The sequence below is a fragment of the Oncorhynchus keta genome, chromosome 28 (assembly GCF_023373465.1).
Source record: "Oncorhynchus keta strain PuntledgeMale-10-30-2019 chromosome 28, Oket_V2, whole genome shotgun sequence".
Taxonomy (NCBI): domain Eukaryota; kingdom Metazoa; phylum Chordata; class Actinopteri; order Salmoniformes; family Salmonidae; genus Oncorhynchus; species Oncorhynchus keta.
Genome location: NC_068448.1, coordinates 13,079,277 through 13,099,939, shown reverse-complemented (window position 1 = coordinate 13,099,939; position 20,663 = coordinate 13,079,277). Strand labels below are relative to the sequence as shown.

Genomic DNA, 20,663 nt, shown 5'->3' with positions numbered 1-20,663 from the left:
TGAGGTACTACCTGAACTACCTGAGGTAGCCTATACCGAGGTACTACCTGAGGTAGCCTATTCTGAGGTACTACCTGAGGTAGCCTATACCGAGGAACAACCTGAGGTAGCCTATTCTGAGGTACTACCTGAGGTAGCCTATTCTGAGGTAGCCTATACCGAGGTACAACCTGAGGTAGCCTATACCGAGGTACTACCTGAGGTAGCCTATACCGAGGTACTACCTGAGGTAGCCTATACCGAGGTACTACCTGAGGTAGCCTATACCGAGGTACTACCTGAGGTAGCATATTCTGAGGTAGCCTATTCCGAGGTACAACCTGAGGTAGCCTATACCGAGGTACTACCTGAGGTAGCCTATACCGAGGAACTACCTGAGGTAGCCTATACCGAGGAACTACCTGAGGTCGCCTATACCGAGGAACTACCTGAGGTCAGAAATAGACTCCATGAGGGCGGTATGAGGGCCCGACGTCCACAGGTGGGGGTTGTGCTTACACCCCAACACCGTGCAGGACGTTTGGCATTTGCCAGAGAACACCAAGATTGGCAAATTCGCCACTGGCGCCCTGTGCCCTTCACAGATGAAAGCAGGTTCACACTGAGCACATGTGACAGACGTGAAAGAGTCTGGAGATGCCGTGGAGAACGTTCTGCTGCCTGTAACATCCTCCAGCATGACCGGTTTGGCTGGGGTCAGTCATGGTGTGGGGTGGCATTTCTTTGGGGGACCGCACAGCCATCCATGTGCTTGCCAGAGGTAGCCTGACTGCCATTAGGTACCGAGATGAGATCCTCAGACCCCTTGTGAGACCATATGCTGGTGCGGTTGGCCCTGGGTTTCTCCTAATGCAAGACAATGCTAGACCTCATGTGGCTGGAGTGTGTCAGCAGTTCCTGCAGGAGGAAGGCATTGATGCTATGGACTGGCCCGCACGTTCCCCAGACCTGAATCCAATTGAGCACAGCTGGGACAGCATGTCTCCCTCCATCCACCAACGCCACATTGCACCACAGACTGTCCAGGAGTTGGCGGATGCTTTAGTCCAGGTCTGGGAGGAGATCCCTCAGGAGACCATCCGCCACCTCATCAGGAGCATGCCCAGGCGTTGTAGGGAGGTCATACAGGCACGTGAAGGCCACACACACTACTGAGCCTCATTTTGACTTGTTTTCAGGACATTACATCAAAGTTGGATCAGCCTGTAGTGTGGTTTTCCACTTTAATTTTGAGTGTGACTCCAAATCCAGACCTCCATGGGTTGATTTGATTTCCATTGATAACTTTTGTGTGATTTTGTTGTCCGCACATTCAACTATGTAAAGAAAAAAGTATTTAATAAGAATGTTTCATTCATTCAGATCTAGGATGTGTTATTTTAGTGTTCCCTTTATTTTTTTGAGCAGTGTAAATATAGTGTACGTGCCTGGACCTAACAATAAGGAAGCTGCTGACAGGATTACAGACTGGTTCAATGCTTCAATTTCACGATCGGCTGACCAGACAGCATTTGTGTTTGGGGATTTTAATACGCTCTCTCCTCCCCACTCTGCAACAGTACGTCACTTGTCCGACTCCTCAACGCGCATTGTAGAACAGTGTTTTGGCAACATAGATGACACATACAAGGCAGTGTGCAGAGCATCCATCAGGAAATCAGACCATAACGTTGTCCGTCTCCTATCGAGATACAGTCAGCTGGTGAAATGCAGAAAACCTGTAGAGAAATCCATTCAGGCATGGAAAGAGGAGAGCAGGGAGGAGCTCAAGGACTGCTTTGATGTCACAGACTGTGGGAGGTTCTTTGACTGTTGTAGGGAACCCCATGAGTTGACAGACAGTATCACATCTTACATCCAGTTCTGTGAGGATACTGTCATTAACACAAAAACTGTCAGAGTATTTCCCTAAAACAAGCCAAGGGTGTCTAAGAAATTGAAAATGTGCCTAAATTAAATTACATTTCCTTCCTGAAAGTAGATACGGATGCTGTAAAGGAGAAAGAAAATGAATTTAGGTCAAACATGTGGAAAGCTAAAAGTGGAGCAGAGGTTCTGTACAGGCAATCCAAGACAAGCATGGGACGGAATGCAATGATGGGAGGAGAGAGGAAGTGAACAGAGAACAATCCCAGACAAGTATGGGGCGGAATGCAATGATGGGAGGAGAGAGGAAGTGAACAGAGAACAATCCCAGACAAGTATGGGGCGGAATGCAATGATGGGAGGAGAGAGGAAGTGAACAGAGAACAATCCCAGACAAGTATGGGGCGGAATGCAATGATGGGAGGAGAGAGGAAGTGAACAGAGAACAATCCCAGACAAGTATGGGGCGGAATGCAATGATGGGAGGAGAGAGGAAGTGAACAGAGAACAATCCCAGACAAGCATGGGGCGGAATGCAATGATGGGAGGAGAGAGGAAGTGAACAGAGAACAATCCCAGACAAGCATGGGGCGGAATGCAATGATGGGAGGAGAGAGGAAGTGAACAGAGAACAATCCCAGACAAGCATGGGGCGGAATGCAATGATGGGAGGAGAGAGGAAGAGAACAGAGAACAATCACATTGCAGACTGTACATCCTTTGTAAATTACCTTAAGGAAGATTTGACATCGTTGATTTTTAAAGACGAATGTCAACCAAATATGTGACAGCATCCCCAATTCCTCTCCTGTTCAGATACCAGAGAACAAGGTGGCCTCATGCCTGTCACATATTAAGCCACACAAAGCATTGGGCCCAGACGCACGACAGGGCAAGTAATGAAGGTCTGCACGACAAGCTACAAGAGAGTCTTCACACAACTGTTTCAACTCCTGCTGAGCACCTGCACAGTGCCAAACTCCTGGAAGGTGCCAACCATTGTACCGGTGCCTTAGAAGCCAAGGGCCAAATCAACAAATGGCTTTCGACCTGTGGCCTTCATACCCCTTTGGGCTAAATGCATGGTGAAGGGTTGTCAGTAAGCACCTTACCCTGTCCATAGCAGAGCAACTGGACCCATACAGTTTGCCTATAAGGCACAGAGGGAGACTGAGGATGCTACGCCGACCTTGGTGAACATGGTGTCTAGTCACCTTCAACATGCAAAATCATATGCACACATTTTAGTTATTGATTTTAGTTCAGCTTTCAATACAATGCATATACACACACTGCTGAAACGACTGCTGGACCTGAATGTCACCGAAGGCCTCACATGTTGGATCAAGGGCTTTTTAACTGACTGACCACAGAGGGTCCTCAGGAATGGGGCCCTCTCTGATTAACTGACCCTGACCACAGAGGGTCCTCAGGAATGGGGCCCTCTCTGATTAACTGACCCTGACCACAGAGGGTCCTCAGGAATGGGGCCCTCTCTGATTAACTGACCCTGACCACAGAGGGTCCTCAGGAATGGGGCCGTCTCTGATTAACTGACCCTGACCACAGAGGGTCCTCAGGAATGGGGCCCTCTCTGATTAACTAACCCTGACCACAGAGGGTCCTCAGGAATGGGGCCCTCTCTGATTAACTGACCCTGACCACAGAGGGTCCTCAGGAATGGGGCCCTCTCTGATTAACTGACCCTGACCACAGAGGGTCCTCAGGAATGGGTCCGTCTCTGATTAACTAACCCTGACCACAGAGGGTCCTCAGGAATGGGGCCCTCTCTGATTAACTGACCCTGACCACAGAGGGTCCTCAGGAATGGGGCCGTCTCTGATTAACTGACCCTGACCACAGAGGGTCCTCAGGAATGGGGCCCTCTCTGATTAACTGACCCTGACCACAGAGGGTCCTCAGGAATGGGGCCCTCTCTGATTAACTGACCCTGACCACAGAGGGTCCTCAGGAATGGGGCACTCTCTGATTAACTGACCCTGACCACAGAGGGTCCTCAGGAATGGGGCCCTCTCTGATTAACTGACCCTGACCACAGAGGGTCCTCAGGAATGGGGCCCTCTCTGATTAACTGACCCTGACCACAGAGGGTCCTCAGGAATGGGGCCCTCTCTGATTAACTGACCCTGACCACAGAGGGTCCTCAGGAATGGGGCCCTCTCTGATTAACTGACCCTGACCACAGAGGGTCCTCAGGAATGGGGCCCTCTCTGATTAACTGACCCTGACCACAGAGGGTCCTCAGGAATTGGGCCCTCTCTGATTAACTGACCCTGACCACAGAGGGTCCTCAGGAATGGGGCCCTCTCTGATTAACTGACCCTGACCACAGAGGGTCCTCAGGAATGGGGCCCTCTCTGATTAACTGACCCTGACCACAGAGGCTCCTCAGGAATGGGGCCGTCTCTGATTAACTGACCCTGATCACAGAGGCTCCTTGGGAATGGGGCCCTCTCTGATTAACTGACCCTGACCACAGAGGGTCCTCAGGAATGGGGCCGTCTCTGATTAACTGACCCTGACCACAGAGGGTCCTCAGGAATGGGGCCGTCTCTGATTAACTGACCCTGACCACAGAGGGTCCTCAGGAATGGGGCCGTCTCTGATTAACTGACCCTGACCACAGAGGGTCCTCAGGAATGGGGCCGTCTCTGATTAACTGACCCTGACCACAGAGGGTCCTCAGAAATGGGGCCGTCTCTGATTAACTAACCCTGACCACAGAGGGTCCTCAGGAATGGGGCCCTCTCTGATTAACTGACCCTGACCACAGAGGGTCCTCGGGAATGGGGCCCTCTCTGATTAACTGACCCTGACCACAGAGGGTCCTCAGGAATGGGGCCGTCTCTGATTAACTGACCCTGACCACAGAGGGTCCTCAGGAATGGGGCCGTCTCTGATTAACTGACCCTGACCACAGAGGGTCCTCAGGAATGGGGCCGTCTCTGATTAACTGACCCTGACCACAGAGGGTCCTCAGGAATGGGGCCGTCTCTGATTAACTGACCCTGACCACAGAGGGTCCTCAGAAATGGGGCCGTCTCTGATTAACTAACCCTGACCACAGAGGGTCCTCAGGAATGGGGCCCTCTCTGATTAACTGACCCTGACCACAGAGGGTCCTCGGGAATGGGGCCCTCTCTGATTAACTGACCCTGACCACAGAGGGTCCTCAGGAATGGGGCCGTCTCTGATTAACTGACCCTGACCACAGAGGGTCCTCAGGAATGGGGCCCTCTCTGATTAACTGACCCTGACCACATAGGGTCCTCAGGAATGGGACCCTCTCTGATTAACTGACCCTGACCACAGAGGGTCCTCAGGAATGGGGCCCTCTCTGATTAACTGACCCTGACCACAGAGGGTCCTCAGGAATGGGGCCGTCTCTGTGTCCTTTCACCGTTGTTGTTCTCTATATGCTCTAACGAGATGAAAATCCAAGGAAACAATGTGAGCCGTTTCAAGTACGCAGATGACATGGCTCTGGTGGGACAATTTTTTAAAGATGCTACGTCAGATCGGGATGGCTATTTTAAACAGGCCAACAACCTTCAAGAATTGTGCCGGTCAAGTGCCCACCACATCAATGTGGACAAGACAACAGAGCTGATAATCAATGGCAACAACCTGCCAATGTCCCAACCACTCTCTCTGAATGACCAACCAGTGGAGATGCTTGAGCGTTTCAAAGACCTAGGGACACAAATTGAGGACAAGCTGAGCTTTACAGAGAATGCAGACATTTGCCAGTGCCTGTTTCTAATCAGGAAATTGAAGGGGTTTGGGGTCAGCCAGGATGTTCTTGAGAGGGTGTACAGCAGCTTGGTGGAGAGCATCCTCATGTTCAATATGACAGTATGGTCATCTGAGCGTGAGGAACAAAAGCAAAATGACTGGAATAGTAAACACAGCCAGCAAAGTAAATGGTTGATCACAGGCACAGTGGAGCATTCTGTTCCACAAGGCAACCAAAAAGAAGACACTGGCTGTCGTGGGTGACCCCTCCCACCCTCTACTACACCCTCAGGTGGAGACCCCTTCCACCCTCTACTACACCCTCAGGTGGAGACTCCTCCCACTCTCTACACCCTCAGGTGGAGACCCCTCCCACCCTCTACTACACCCTCAGGTGGAGACCCCTCCCACCCTCTACTACACCCTCAGGTGGAGACCCCTCCCACCCTCTACTACACCCTCAGGTGGAGACCCCTCCCACCCTCTACACCCTCCGGTGGAGACTGTTCTCCACCCTCTACACCCTCAGGTGGAGAACACTCCCACCCTCTACACCCTCAGGTGGAGACCCCTCCCGCCCTCTACTACACCCTCAGGTGGAGACCCCTCCCACCCTCTACTACACCCTCAGGTGGAGACCCCTCCCACCCTCTACTACACCCTCAGGTGGAGAACCCTCCCACCCTCTACTACACCCTCAGGTGGAGACCTCTCCCACCCTCTACACCCTCAGGTGGAGACCCCTCCCACCCTCTACACCCTCAGGTGGAGACCCCTCCCATCCTCTACACCCTCAGGTGGAGACCCCTCCCACCCTCTACACCCTCAGGTGGAGACCCCTCCCACCCTCTACACCCTCAGGTGGAGACCCCTCCCACCCTCTACACCCTCAGGTGGAGACCCCTCCCACCCTCTACTACACCCTCAGGTGGAGACCCCTCCCACCCTCTACTACACCCTCAGGTGGAGACCCCTCCCACCCTCTACTACACCCTCAGGTGGAGACCCCTCCCACCCTCTACACCCTCCGGTGGAGACCGTTCTCCACCCTCTACACCCTCAGGTGGAGAACACTCCCACCCTCTACACCCTCAGGTGGAGACCCCTCCCGCCCTCTACTACACCCTCAGGTGGAGACCCCTCCCACCCTCTACTACACCCTCAGGTGGAGACCCCTCCCACCCTCTACTACACCCTCAGGTGGAGAACCCTCCCACCCTCTACTACACCCTCAGGTGGAGACCTCTCCCACCCTCTACACCCTCAGGTGGAGACCCCTCCCACCCTCTCCACCCTCAGGTGGAGACCCCTCCCACCCTCTACACCCTCAGGTGGAGACCCCTCCCATCCTCTACACCCTCAGGTGGAGACCCCTCCCACCCTCTACACCCTCAGGTGGAGACCCCTCCCACCCTCTACACCCTCAGGTGGAGACCCCTCCCACCCTCTACACCCTCAGGTGGAGACCCCTCCCACCCTCTACACCCTCAGGTGGAGACCCCTCCCACCCTCTACACCCTCAGGTGGAGACCCCTCCAACCCTCTACTACACCCTCAGGTGGAGACCCCTCCCACCCTCTACACCCTCAGGTGGAGACCCCTCCCACCCTCTACTACACCCTCAGGTGGAGACCCCTCCCACCCTCTACTACACCCTCAGGTGGAGACCCCTCCCACCCTCTACACCCTCAGGTGGAGACCCCTCCCACCCTCTACTACACCCTCAGGTGGAGACCCCTCCCACCCTCTTCACCCTTAGGTGGAGACCCCTCCCACCCTCTACACCCTCAGGTGGAGACTCCTCCCACCCTCTACACCCTCAGGTGGAGACTCCTCCCACCCTCTACACCCTCAGGCGGAGACCCCTCCCACCCTCTACTACACCCTCAGGTGGAGACCCCTCCCAGCCCCACCCTCTCCTCCCACCCCCTCAGGTGGAGACCCCTCCCACCCTCTACACCCTCAGGTGGAGACCCCTCCCACCCTCTTCACCCTCAGGTGGAGACCCCTCCCACCCTCTAATACACCCTCAGGTGGAGACCCCTCCCACCCTCTACCCCTCCCACACCCTCAGGTGGAGACCCCTCCCACCCTCTACTACACCCTCAGGTGGAGACCCCTCCCACCCTCTACTACACCCTCAGGTGGAGACCCCTCCCACCCTCTACTACAGCCTCAGGTGGAGACCCCTCCCACCCTCTACTACACCCTCAGGTGGAGACCCCTCCCACCCTCTACTACACCCTCAGGTGGAGACCCCTCCCACCCTCTTCACCCTTAGGTCGAGACCCCTCCCACCCTCTACACCCTCAGGTGGAGACTCCTCCCACCCTCTACACCCTCAGGTGGAGACTCCTCCCACCCTCTACACCCTCAGGTGGAGACCCCTCCCACCCTCTACTACACCCTCAGGTGGAGACCCCTCCCAGCCTCTACACCCTCAGGTGGAGACCCCTCCCACCCTCTACACCCTCAGGTGGAGACCCCTCCCACCCTCTACACCCTCAGGTGGAGACCCCTCCCACCCTCTACTACACCCTCAGGTGGAGACCCCTCCCACCCTCTACACCCTCAGGTGGAGACCCCTCCCACCCTCTACTACACCCTCAATTCGTAAGGTTTCCCTCTGGCAGACGCTTCAGGCCAAGTGCTGTTGCTTGAAGCTGTAGGACTACTAACTGCAGTGTAAATTGTACTGGTATATGTACTTATCTATCCAGTGCAGTTGGAGCAGTGGTCATTTGTGAGCGAATGTATCAATGTCCTCTATGTTTACCGTTTACGCAGTAGGATGGACTGACTGGTTTAAGTGTGTGTGATGTGAGAATGCATGTGCATGTGATTATTTTAATGTTAGGTGATGCCAAGTATACATTTCCATCCTGGATGGGAAATCTACTTTTATTCTATTCTATTTATTCTATCTTCTTCTGAGGGCAGCTCTACCTCCATCTTGTTCTGAGAGCAGCTCTACCCCCATCTTCTTCTGAGGGCAGCTCTACCCCCATCTTCTTCTGAGGGCAGCTCTACCCCCATCTTCTTCTGAGGGCAGCTCTACCCCCATCTTCTTCTGAGGGCAGCTCTACCCCATCTTGTTCTGAGGGCAGCTCTACCCCCATCTTCTTCTGAGGGCAGCTCTACCCCCATCTTCTTCTGAGGGCAGCTCTACCCCCATCTTCTTCTGAGGGCAGCTCTACCCCCATCTTCTTCTGAGGGCAGCTCTACCCCCATCTTCTTCTGAGGGCAGCTCTACCCCCATCTTCTTCTGAGGGCAGCTCTACCCCCATCTTCTTCTGAGTGCAGCTCTACCCCCATCTTCTTCTGAGGGCAGCTCTACCCCCATCTTCTTCTGAGGGCAGCTCTACCCCCATCCTCTTCTGAGGGCAGCTCTACCCCCATCTTCTTCTGAGGGCAGCTCTACCTCCATCTTGTTCTGAGAGCAGCTCTACTCCATCTTGTTCTGAGGGCAGCTCTACCTCCATCTTGTTCTGAGGGCAGCTCTACCCCCATCTTCTTCTGAGGGCAGCTCTACCCCCATCTTCTTCTGAGGGCAGCTCTACCCCCATCTTCTTCTGAGGGCAGCTCTACCTCCATCTTGTTCTGAGAGCAGCTCTACCCCCATCTTCTTCTGGGGGCAGCTCTACCTCCATCTTGTTCTGAGGGCAGCTCTATCTCCATCTTGTTCTGAGGGCAGCTCTACCTCCATCTTGTTCTGAGGGCAGCTCTATGAGGCTAGGGTTAGGGTTGAACTGGGATGTAGACATGAGGCTAGGGTTAGGGATGAGGCTAGGGTTAGGGTTGAGCTGGGATGTGGACATGAGGCTAGGGTTAGGGATGAGGCTAGGGTTAGGGTTGAGCTGGGATGTGGACATGAGGCTAGGGTTAGGGATGAGGCTAGGGTTAGGGTTGAGCTGGGATGTAGACATGAGGCTAGGGTTAGGGATGAGGCTAGGGTTAGGGTTGAGCTGGGATGTAGACATGAGGCTAGGGTTAGGGATGAAGCTAGGGTTAGGGTTGAGCTGGGATGTGGACATGAGGCTAGGGTTAGGGATGAGGCTAGGGTTAGGGTTGAGCTGGGATGTGGACATGAGGCTAGGGTTAGGGATGAGGTTTAGGTTTAATGTCCCCTACAGTACCTACCTGTGGTTTGGAGAGAAGTAGGGTCAGGCCCCATGATAGGGTTAGGATCGGGGTTAGAGTCAGGGTTAGGGTTAGGGTTGGGGTCAGGGTCAGGGTTAGGGTTGGGGTCAGGGTTAGGGTCGGGGTTAGGGTCGGGGTTAGGGTCAGGGTTAGGGTCAGGGTTAGGGTTGGGGTCAGGGTTAGGGTTAGGGTTGGGGTCAGGGTTAGGGTCGGGGTTAGGGTCAGGGTTAGGGTCAGGGGGCAGTGATAGCGTTCCTACCTGTGGTATGGAGAGCAGTAGGGCCAGGCCCCAGGCCGTCATGATAGGGGTGTTCCAGCGCGACACGGACCCACCACGGTAGGCTTGCAGTGGGCAGCAGATGGCATAGTGCCGATCTACCGTCATGGCAACGATCATATAGGAGGATGCGAACATCCCTACGATCTGCAGGTACTTTACTGAGCGACAAAGAAAATCCGGCCCCTTGAACCTTCCTGTGATGTCCCATACCAGCTGGGGAAGTACCTAAGGGACGGACAGGAAACAGGAGGATGTTAAACTTTGCTATGTTAGATACTAGCATACTACTTAGAATCCATTAATCAATACATGATGCTAGTGTGGATATAAAAACAGAGTAGACTAGCTCCTAAAGCAATGGAATAAAAAATAATATTTATTTGAATGATCAGGCCATTTCTATTGTGTTTTGAGAACTGCGCCCAGTCCACCACACAATGGTGGGCGAATGTGTGCTTAACTGACAGGTCCACACTCAATACATAAGTGCAGCCAGTATGTCAGTGCGTTAGAGGGTTGGGGAATAGTTGACTCATTCATATTGTTGTAATCAAAGCCATTAGTAAACATACTAGAGTGGTCATGCTAGCTAGCTGCACCGTAACAATATGTCCTCATTACATAGATCACTCATAGGCTACTGATGTTGAGTACACCAATGTGGTGCCTAGCAACCAGAACAGGGTTGGGATCAATCTCAAGAAAACTGGAGTCGACTCCATACCCTGAGGTGTCAGTCTCACCTGGAACAGCGCCACCACCAGGTCAGCAAGACACAGGTTGACCATGAACAGGTGCATGGGAGCGTTTTGTTTCCTCCTGCGAAGCAGCACCCACAGTACAAAGCCATTTCCCAGGGTAGTCAGGGCCAGTACCAGGCCCAGCACCCCTATCTCGGCCCGGGCCAGGCCCAAATCCCTCACCCTGGGCTGGGGTAAGGCTTGGAGCGTGGTGGTTGAGGCGTTCTCTGGGATAATCCAATAGTAGGACCCTGCTCCTCCATGAGAACTGTTGAGGGACGTGAAGTCGGAGAAGAGGGAGGAAGTGAGGTTGTTTCTTCCTGCCGTCGCAGATGTCAGAGAGGAGTGGCCTAATCCATCCCAACCCGTTTTCTCTGAGATACTTTCCATGCCTAAGTAATAACAAAAATAAAACAACAGAAACCTTAGAAAAATAATAATGATAAAATCGCTTCCTGAGTTTGTTTGTGGAGGGAGAGGGCACAGAGGGTCTGTAGAAATAACCGAGTGTGTGAGTCACAAGCTTACCTTGTTTGTTTACGTTAAAATAAACATTTTGGGTTAAGATCTGATAATAAACCATTGGTTTGTTAGTTTGGGATAATCCCATTTTTATTAAATTATATTCAATTGCCCCCCAATTTGTTGGACAGACGAGTTGTCTTACTATCCCTCTCCCCTTCCTTCCTACGTCCTATCACTGTCTCTGTCCAGACATCTTGTCAAAACTTCTGCCATCTTTCATTGACTTCTTCCAAGGTCAATATAACAGGCACAAACTCTGTGATTTTGGGAATAGAGCTTCATGCTTCTAGCAAGGAAATGGAAGAGCGAGAGAGACAGAGAGAGAGAGAGACAGAGGGAGAGTAAGTGAGTGAGTGAGTGAGTGAGTGAGTGAGTGAGTGAGTGAGACAGCGAGACTAAGAGTGAGAGAGAGAGAGAGTGGTGAGTGAGTGAGTGAGAGTGAGTGAGTGAGTGAGTGAGACAGCGAGACTAAGAGTGAGAGAGAGAGAGAGAGAGAGATAGAGACAGCAAGAGAGAGACAGAGCACTAAAATAGGCCCCATTAGGGCCAGCGCAGACTCTTTGTTTCATTGATTGTGATCTTCCTGGTAGGTTTTGTCATGAAGATTTAAATAACTTTTACAGGTCATTTCATTGTCTTGTTATAAAACAAACATTTGACGGCCTTATCATTCATCACCATTAACACAAAAATATTATGTTTGAACAATACAGTCAAACACAATATTTAATCAAACAAGTCAAATATTGTCATGTGATTCAACTTTTCAACGTATTGCATATTTCCTGTCAGTGTGTATGTAGGTCAGTAAAGCTGTGCTAATAATAATAATATATGCCATTTAGCAGACGCTTTTATCCAAAGCGACTTACAGTCATGTGTGCATACATTCTACGTATGGGTGGTCCCGGGAATCGAACCCACTACCCTGGCGTTACAAGCGCCATGCTCTACCAACTGAGCTATGGAACACTTCTACAGTATAGACGGGTTGGTTTTTTAGCAACTAAATCAAGGTGTGCGCAACTATGGGACGAAATAGAACAGGTTGGCTTCAATTATTGACAACATGTAAGCTATATTTTGTCTCCAATGTTAATTGAAAACATAAATAAATTAACACAATTAGCACTTGTTTGTCAAATACATTGTTACAGATGTTGGTTATCTGGATAGCGAATGTTAGTCATATTAACATTGATATGAAATCAGTCAAAACATCCAGAATCACAACAACAGGCTGACTTCTGCGCTATGGAAGTGCGCACATCGTTTTTGTGATGTTGTCAGCTAACCCATCTATGTCTGTTGGTAACAGTTCCACAGTGTTGGTAACAGTTCTACAGTGTTGGTAACAGTTCTACAGTGTTGGTAACAGTTCTACAGTGTTGGTAAAAGTTATACAGTGTTGGTAACAGTTCTACAGTGTTGGTAAAAGTTCCAAAGTGTGTATGTTGGTAACAGTTCTACAGTGTGTATGTTGGTAACAGTTCCACAGTGTTGGTAACCATTCTACAGTGTTGGTAACCTTTCTACAGTGTTGGTAACAGTTCCACAGTGTTGGTAACAGTTCCACAGTGTGTCTGGTGGTAACAGTTCTACAGTGTGTCTGTTGGCAACAGTTCAACAGTGTTGGTAACAGTTCTACAGTGTTGGTAACAGTTCCACAGTGTTGGTAACAGTTCTACAGTGTTGGTAACAGTTCCAAGCTTTTGCTAACAGTTCTACAGTGTTGGTAACAGTTCCACAGTGTTGGTAACCATTCTACAGTGTTGGTAACCGTTCTACAGTGTTGGTAACAGTTCCACAGTGTTGGTAACAGTTCCACAGTGTGTCTGGTGGTAACAGTTCTACAGTGTGTCTGTTGGCAACAGTTCCAAAGTGTTGGTAACAGTTCTACAGTGTTGGTAACAGTTCTACAGTGTTGGTAACAGTTATACAGTGTTGGTAAAAGTTATACAGTGTTGGTAACAGTTCTACAGTGTTGGTAACAGTTCCACAGTGTGTATGTTGGTAACAGTTCTACAGTGTGTATGTTTGTAACAGTTCCACAGTGTTGGTAACAGTTCTACAGTGTTGGTAACAGTTCCACAGTGTTGGTAACAGTTCTACAGTGTTGGTAACAGTTCTACAATGTTGGTACCAGTTTCACAGTGTTGATAACAGTTCTACAGTGTTGGTAACCATTCTACAGTGTTGGTAACAGTTCCACAGTGTTGGTAACAGTTCCACAGTGTTGGTAACAGTTCTACAGTGTTGGCAACAGTTTTTCTGTTGGTGACAGTTCCACAGTGTTGGTAACAACAGTGTGTCTGTTGGTAACAGTTCCACAGTGTTGGTAACAGTTCCAAGCTTTTACTAACAGTTCTACAGTGTTGGTAACAGTTCCACAGTGTTGGTAACCATTCTACAGTGTTGGTAACCGTTCTACAGTGTTGGTAACAGTTCCACAGTGTTGGTAACAGTTCCACAGTGTGTCTGGTGGTAACAGTTCTACGGTGTGTCTGTTGGCAACAGTTCAACAGTGTTGGTAACAGTTCTACAGTGTTGGTAACAGTTCCACAGTGTTGGTAACAGTTCTACAGTGTTGGTAACAGTTCCAAGCTTTTGCTAACAGTTATACAGTGTTGGTAACAGTTCCACAGTGTTGGTAACCATTCTACAGTGTTGGTAACAGTTCTACAGTGTTGGTAACAGTTCCACAGTGTTGGTAACAGTTCCACAGTGTGTCTGGTGGTAACAGTTCTACAGTGTTGGTAACCGTTCTACAGTGTTGGTAACAGTTCTACAGTGTTGGTAAAAGTTCCAAAGTGTGTATGTTGGTAACAGTTCTACAGTGTGTATGTTGGTAACAGTTCCACAGTGTTGGTAACCATTCTACAGTGTTGGTAACCTTTCTACAGTGTTGGTAACAGTTCCACAGTGTTGGTAACAGTTCCACAGTGTGTCTGGTGGTAACAACAGTGTGTCTGTTGGCAACAGTTCAACAGTGTTGGTAACAGTTCTACAGTGTTGGTAACAGTTCCACAGTGTTGGTAACAGTTCTACAGTGTTGGTAACAGTTCCAAGCTTTTGCTAACAGTTCTACAGTGTTGGTAACAGTTCCACAGTGTTGGTAACCATTCTACAGTGTTGGTAACCGTTCTACAGTGTTGGTAACAGTTCCACAGTGTTGGTAACAGTTCCACAGTGTGTCTGGTGGTAACAGTTCTACAGTGTGTCTGTTGGCAACAGTTCCAAAGTGTTGGTAACAGTTCTACAGTGTTGGTAACAACAGTGTTGGTAACAGTTTCAGTGTTGGTAAAAGTTATACAGTGTTGGTAACAGTTCTACAGTGTTGGTAACAGTTCCACAGTGTTGGTAACAGTTCCAGTGTGTATGTTTGTAACAGTTCCACAGTGTTGTAACAGTTCCACAGTGTTGGTAACAGTTCTACAGTGTTGGTAACAGTTCTACAATGTTGGTACCAGTTTCACAGTGTTGATAACAGTTCTACAGTGTTGGTAACCATTCTACAGTGTTGGTAACAGTTCCACAGTGTTGGTAACAGTTCCACAGTGTTGGTAACAGTTCTACAGTGTTGGCAACAGTTTTACAGTGCGCCTGTTGGTGACAGTTCCACAGTGTTGGTAACAGTTCTACAGTGTGTCTGTTGGTAACAGTTCCACAGTGTTGGTAACAGTTCCAAGCTTTTACTAACAGTTCTACAGTGTTGGTAACAGTTCCACAGTGTTGGTAACCATTCTACAGTGTTGGTAACCGTTCTACAGTGTTGGTAACAGTTCCACAGTGTTGGTAACAGTTCCACAGTGTGTCTGGTGGTAACAGTTCTACGGTGTGTCTGTTGGCAACAGTTCAACAGTGTTGGTAACAGTTCTACAGTGTTGGTAACAGTTCCACAGTGTTGGTAACAGTTCTACAGTGTTGGTAACAGTTCCAAGCTTTTGCTAACAGTTATACAGTGTTGGTAACAGTTCCACAGTGTTGGTAACCATTCTACAGTGTTGGTAACAGTTCTACAGTGTTGGTAACAGTTCCACAGTGTTGGTAACAGTTCCACAGTGTGTCTGGTGGTAACAGTTCTACAGTGTTGGTAACCGTTCTACAGTGTTGGTAACAGTTCCACAGTGTTGGTAACAGTTCCACAGTGTTGGTAACCATTCTACAGTGTTGGTAACCGTTCTACAGTGTTGGTAACAGTTCCACAGTGTTGGTAACAGTTCCACAGTGTGTCTGGTGGTAACAGTTCTACAGTGTGTCTGTTGGCAATAGTTCCAAAGTGTTGGTAACAGTTTTACAGTGTTGGTAACAGTTCTACAGTGTTGGAAACAGTTCTACAGTGTAGATAACAGTTCTATAGGGTGTCTGTTGGTAACAGGTCTACTGTGTGTCTGTTGGTGACAGTTCTACAGTGTGTCTGTTGGTGACAGTTCTACAGTGTGTCTATTGGTAACAGTTCCACAGTGTTGGTAACAGTTTTACAGTGTGTCTGTTGGTAACAGTTCTAGAGTGTGTCTATTGGTAACAGTTCCACAGTGTTGGTAACAGTTCCAAAGTGTGTCTGTTGGTAACAGTTCTACAGTGTGTCTGTTGGTAACAGTTCTACAGTGTTGGTAATTGTTCTACAGTGTTGTTGGTAACAGTTCTACAGTGTGTCTGTTGGTAACAGTTATACAGTGTGTCTATTGGTAACAGTTCCACAGTGTTGGGAACAGTTCTACAGGTTGGTAACAGCTCAACAGTGCTCATAACAATTCCACAATGTTGGGAACAGTTCTACAGTGTTGGTAACAGTTATACAGTGTGCCTGTTGGTAACAGTTCCACAGTGTTGGTAATTGTTCTACAATGTTGGTAACAGTTGTACAGTGTGGCTGTTGGTAACAGTTCCACAGTGTTGGTAACAGTTCCACAGTGTTGGTAACAGTTCTACAGTGTTGGTAACAGTTCCACAGTGTTGGTAACCATTCTACAGTGTTAGAAACAGTTCTACAGTGTTGGTAACAGTTCCACAGTGTTGGTAACAGTTCCACCATGTGTCTGGTGGTAACAGTTCCACAGTGTTGGTAACAGTTTTACAGTGTTGGTAACAGTTCTACAGTGTTGGAAACAGTTTTACAGTGTTGATAACAGTTCTATAGGGTGTCTGTTGGTAACAGGTCTACTGTGTGTCTGTTGGTGACAGTTCTACAGTGTGTCTGTTGGTGACAGTTCTACAGTGTGTCTGTTGGCAATAGTTCCACAGTTCTACAGTGTTGTTGGTAACAGTTCTACAATGTTGGTAACAGTACAGTGTGTCTGTTGGTAACAATTCCACAGTGTTGGTAACAGTTCTACAGTGTTGGAAACAGTTCTACAGTGTTGGTAACATTTTTACAGTGTTGGTAAACGTTCTACAGTGTGTCTTTTGGTAACAGTTCTACAGTGTGTCTTTTGGCAATAGTTCCACAGTGTTGGTAACAGTTCCAAAATGTGTCTGTTGGTAACAGTTCTACAGTGTTGGTAACAGTTCTACAGTGTGTCTGTTGGTAACAATTCCACAGTGTTGGTAATTGTTCTACAGTTTTGGTAACAGTTCTACAGTGTGTCTGTTTGTAACAGTTCTACAGTGTGTCTGTTGGTAACAGTTCCACAGTGTTGGTAACCATTCTACAGTGTTGGTAACAGTTCCACGGTGTTGGTAACAGTTCCACAGTGTTCATAACAAGTCCACAGTGTTGGGAACAGTTCTACAGTTTTGGTAACAGTTCTACAGTGTGTCTGTTGGTAACAGGTCCACTGGGTTGGTAACAGTTCTTCATTGTTGGTAAGAGTTCTACTCTGTTGGTAACAGTTCTACAGTGTGTCTGTTGGTAACAGTTCTACAGTGTTGATAACAGTTCTACAGTGTGTATGTTGGTAACAGTTCCACAGTGTTGGTAACAGTTCTACAGTGTTGGTAACAGTTCTACAGTGTGTCTGTTGGTAACAGTTCCACAGTGTTGGTAACCATTCTACAGTGTTGGTAACAGTCCCACAGTGTTCATAACAATTCCACAGTGTTGGGAACAGTTCTACAGTGTTGGTAAAAGTTCTACAGTGTTGGTAACCGTTATACAGTGTTGGTAACACTTCCACAGTGTTGGTAATTGTTCTACAGTGTGTCTGTTGGTAACAGTTCCACAGTGTTGGTAACAGTTCTACAGTGTTGGTAACAGTTCTACAGTGTGTCTGTTGGCAATAGTTCCAAAGTGTTGGTAACAGTTTTACAGTGTTGGTAACAGTTCTACAGTGTTGGAAACAGTTCTACAGTGTAGATAACAGTTCTATAGGGTGTCTGTTGGTAACAGGTCTACTGTGTGTCTGTTGGTGACAGTTCTACAGTGTGTCTGTTGGTGACAGTTCTACAGTGTGTCTATTGGTAACAGTTCCACAGTGTTGGTAACAGTTTTACAGTGTGTCTGTTGGTAACAGTTCTAGAGTGTGTCTATTGGTAACAGTTCCACAGTGTTGGTAACAGTTCCAAAGTGTGTCTGTTGGTAACAGTTCTACAGTGTGTCTGTTGGTAACAGTTCTGCAGTGTTGGTAAGTTTGTTCTGTTGGTAACAGTGTTGTTGGTAACAGTTCTACAGTGTGTCTGTTGGTAACAGTTATACAGTGTGTCTATTGGTAACAGTTCCACAGTGTTGGGAACAGTTCTACAGGTTGGTAACAGCTCAACAGTGCTCATAACAATTCCACAATGTTGGGAACAGTTCTACAGTGTTGGTAACAGTTATACTGTGTGCCTGTTGGTAACAGTTCCACAGTGTTGGTAATTGTTCTACAGTGTTGGTAACAGTTGTACAGTGTGGCTGTTGGTAACAGTTCCACAGTGTTGGTAACAGTTCCACAGTGTTGGTAACAGTTCTACAGTGTTGGTAACAGTTCCACAGTGTTGGTAACCATTCTACAGTGTTAGAAACAGTTCTACAGTGTTGGTAACAGTTCCACAGTGTTGGTAACAGTTCCACCATGTGTCTGGTGGTAACAGTTCCACAGTGTGCCTGTTGGTAACAGTTCCACAGTGTTGGTAATTGTTCTACAGTGTTGGTAACAGTTGTACAGTGTGGCTGTTGGTAACAGTTATACAGTGTGCCTGTTGGTAACAGTTATACAGTGTGCCTGTTGGTAACAGTTCCACAGTGTTGGTAATTGTTCTACAGTGTTGGTAACAGTTGTACAGTGTGGCTGTTGGTAACAGTTCCACAGTGTTGGTAACAGTTCCACAGTGTTGGTAACAGTTCTACAGTGTTGGTAACAGTTCCACAGTGTTGGTAACCATTCTACAGTGTTGGTAACAGTTTTACAGTGTTGGTAACAGTTCTACAGTGTTGGAAACAGTTTTACAGTGTTGATAACAGTTCTATAGGGTGTCTGTTGGTAACAGGTCTACTGTGTGTCTGTTGGTGACAGTTCTACAGTGTGTCTGTTGGTGACAGTTCTACAGTGTGTCTGTTGGCAATAGTTCCACAGTGTTGGTAACAGTTCTACAGTGTGTCTGTTGGTAACAGTTCTACAATGTTGGTAACAGTTCTACAGTGTGTCTATTGGTAACAATTCCACAGTGTTGGTAACAGTTCTACAGTGTTGGAAACAGTTCTACAGTGTTGGTAACATTTTTACAGTGTTGGTAAACGTTCTACAGTGTGTCTTTTGGTAACAGTTCTACAGTGTGTCTTTTGGCAATAGTTCCACAGTGTTGGTAACAGTTCCAAAATGTGTCTGTTGGTAACAGTTCTACAGTGTTGGTAACAGTTCTACAGTGTGTCTGTTGGTAACAATTCCACAGTGTTGGTAATTGTTCTACAGTTTTGGTAACAGTTCTACAGTGTGTCTGTTTGTAACAGTTCTACAGTGTGTCTGTTGGTAACAGTTCCACAGTGTTGGTAACCATTCTACAGTGTTGGTAACAGTTCCACGGTGTTGGTAACAGTTCCACAGTGTTCATAACAAGTCCACAGTGTTGGGAACAGTTCTACAGTTTTGGTAACAGTTCTACAGTGTGTCTGTTGGTAACAGGTCCACTGGGTTGGTAACAGTTCTTCATTGTTGGTAAGAGTTCTACTCTGTTGGTAACAGTTCTACAGTGTGTCTGTTGGTAACAGTTCTACAGTGTTGATAACAGTTCTACAGTGTGTATGTTGGTAACAGTTCCACAGTGTTGGTAACAGTTCTACAGTGTTGGTAACAGTTCTACAGTGTGTCTGTTGGTAACAGTTCCACAGTGTTGGTAACCATTCTACAGTGTTGGTAACAGTCGCACAGTGTTCATAACAATTCCACAGTGTTGGGAACAGTTCTACAGTGTTGGTAAAAGTTCTACAGTGTTGGTAACCGTTATACAGTGTTGGTAACACTTCCACAGTGTTGGTAATTGTTCTACAGTGTGTCTGTTGGTAACAGTTCCACAGTGTTGGTAACAGTTCTACAGTGTTGGTAACAGTTCTACAGTGTGTCTGTTGGTAACAGTTCTACAGTGTTGATAACAGTTCTACAGTGTGTATGTTGGTAACAGTTCCGTAGTGTAGGTAACAGGTCCACTGGGTTGGTGACAGTTATTTAGTGTTGGTAACAGTTCTACAGTATGTTTGTTGGTCTGTCTGTCTAACTCTCTCCTTCTGTCTGACATAAATCCTGCTTTCAGTTGTTTTCATTCTCATACTTTCCCCGGCTTGATATGACTTCTTCTCCCTCTATCCCACTCTCTCTCCCTCTCTCTCTCCCTCTCTCTTTCTCCGTATCCCTCTATCCCCCTCTCTCTCCCTCTATCCCCCTCTCTCTCTCTCTCTCTCTCTCTCTCTCTCTCTCTCTCTCTCTCTCTCTCTCTCTCTCTCTCTCTCTCTCTCTCTCTCTCTCTCTCCTTCTCTGCCTGTATCCCTCTCTATCTCTATCCCTCTATCCTTCGCCCTCATAATCTTTCTCATCCCTCATTTATACCCCATACATTCCATTCCTCCTCTCCCTCTCTTTTTTCTCTCTCTCTCTTTCATGTTCTTTCTCTCTCTTTTTTTTCTCTCTCTTGCCTTCCTATGTTCACATTCTTTCTCTCCCCTCCAATCACACCCTCTCTTGATCCCAATAAAATCCAGTTTATTTTCTCCCATTTATAAATAAATAGCACAAAAGTAAATATAATTGATATGAATGAAACTGACAATTTGAGAAACAGAGTCGTGGGATAGGGAGACCAAATAAACCGACAGAGAGAGAGAGAGAGGGGAGGAGGAGGAGGAGAGAGAGAGAGAGAGAGAGAGAGAGAGAGGGGTGGAGGAGGAGGAAGAGAGAGTGCTGAGAGTATGGGTAGAGGGAGCGTAGTGGCAGCTGAGGCAAGCTACC

General features: G+C 48.2%; 1 protein-coding gene across 1 annotated transcript in view; it reads right to left on the bottom strand.

Moving 5' to 3' along the window:
• LOC118370711 (vasopressin V2 receptor-like) overlaps positions 1-20,663 on the bottom strand; it is a 69,835-nt gene that overhangs the window by 25,304 nt on the left and 23,868 nt on the right. The window contains exons 2-3 of the mRNA XM_052484887.1: positions 10,786-11,174; positions 10,022-10,267 (exon numbers count right to left, since the gene is read on the bottom strand). Coding sequence (XP_052340847.1) covers positions 10,022-10,267; positions 10,786-11,172 — 633 coding nt within the window. The 5' untranslated portion in view covers positions 11,173-11,174. The remainder of the gene's footprint in view (positions 1-10,021; positions 10,268-10,785; positions 11,175-20,663) is intronic.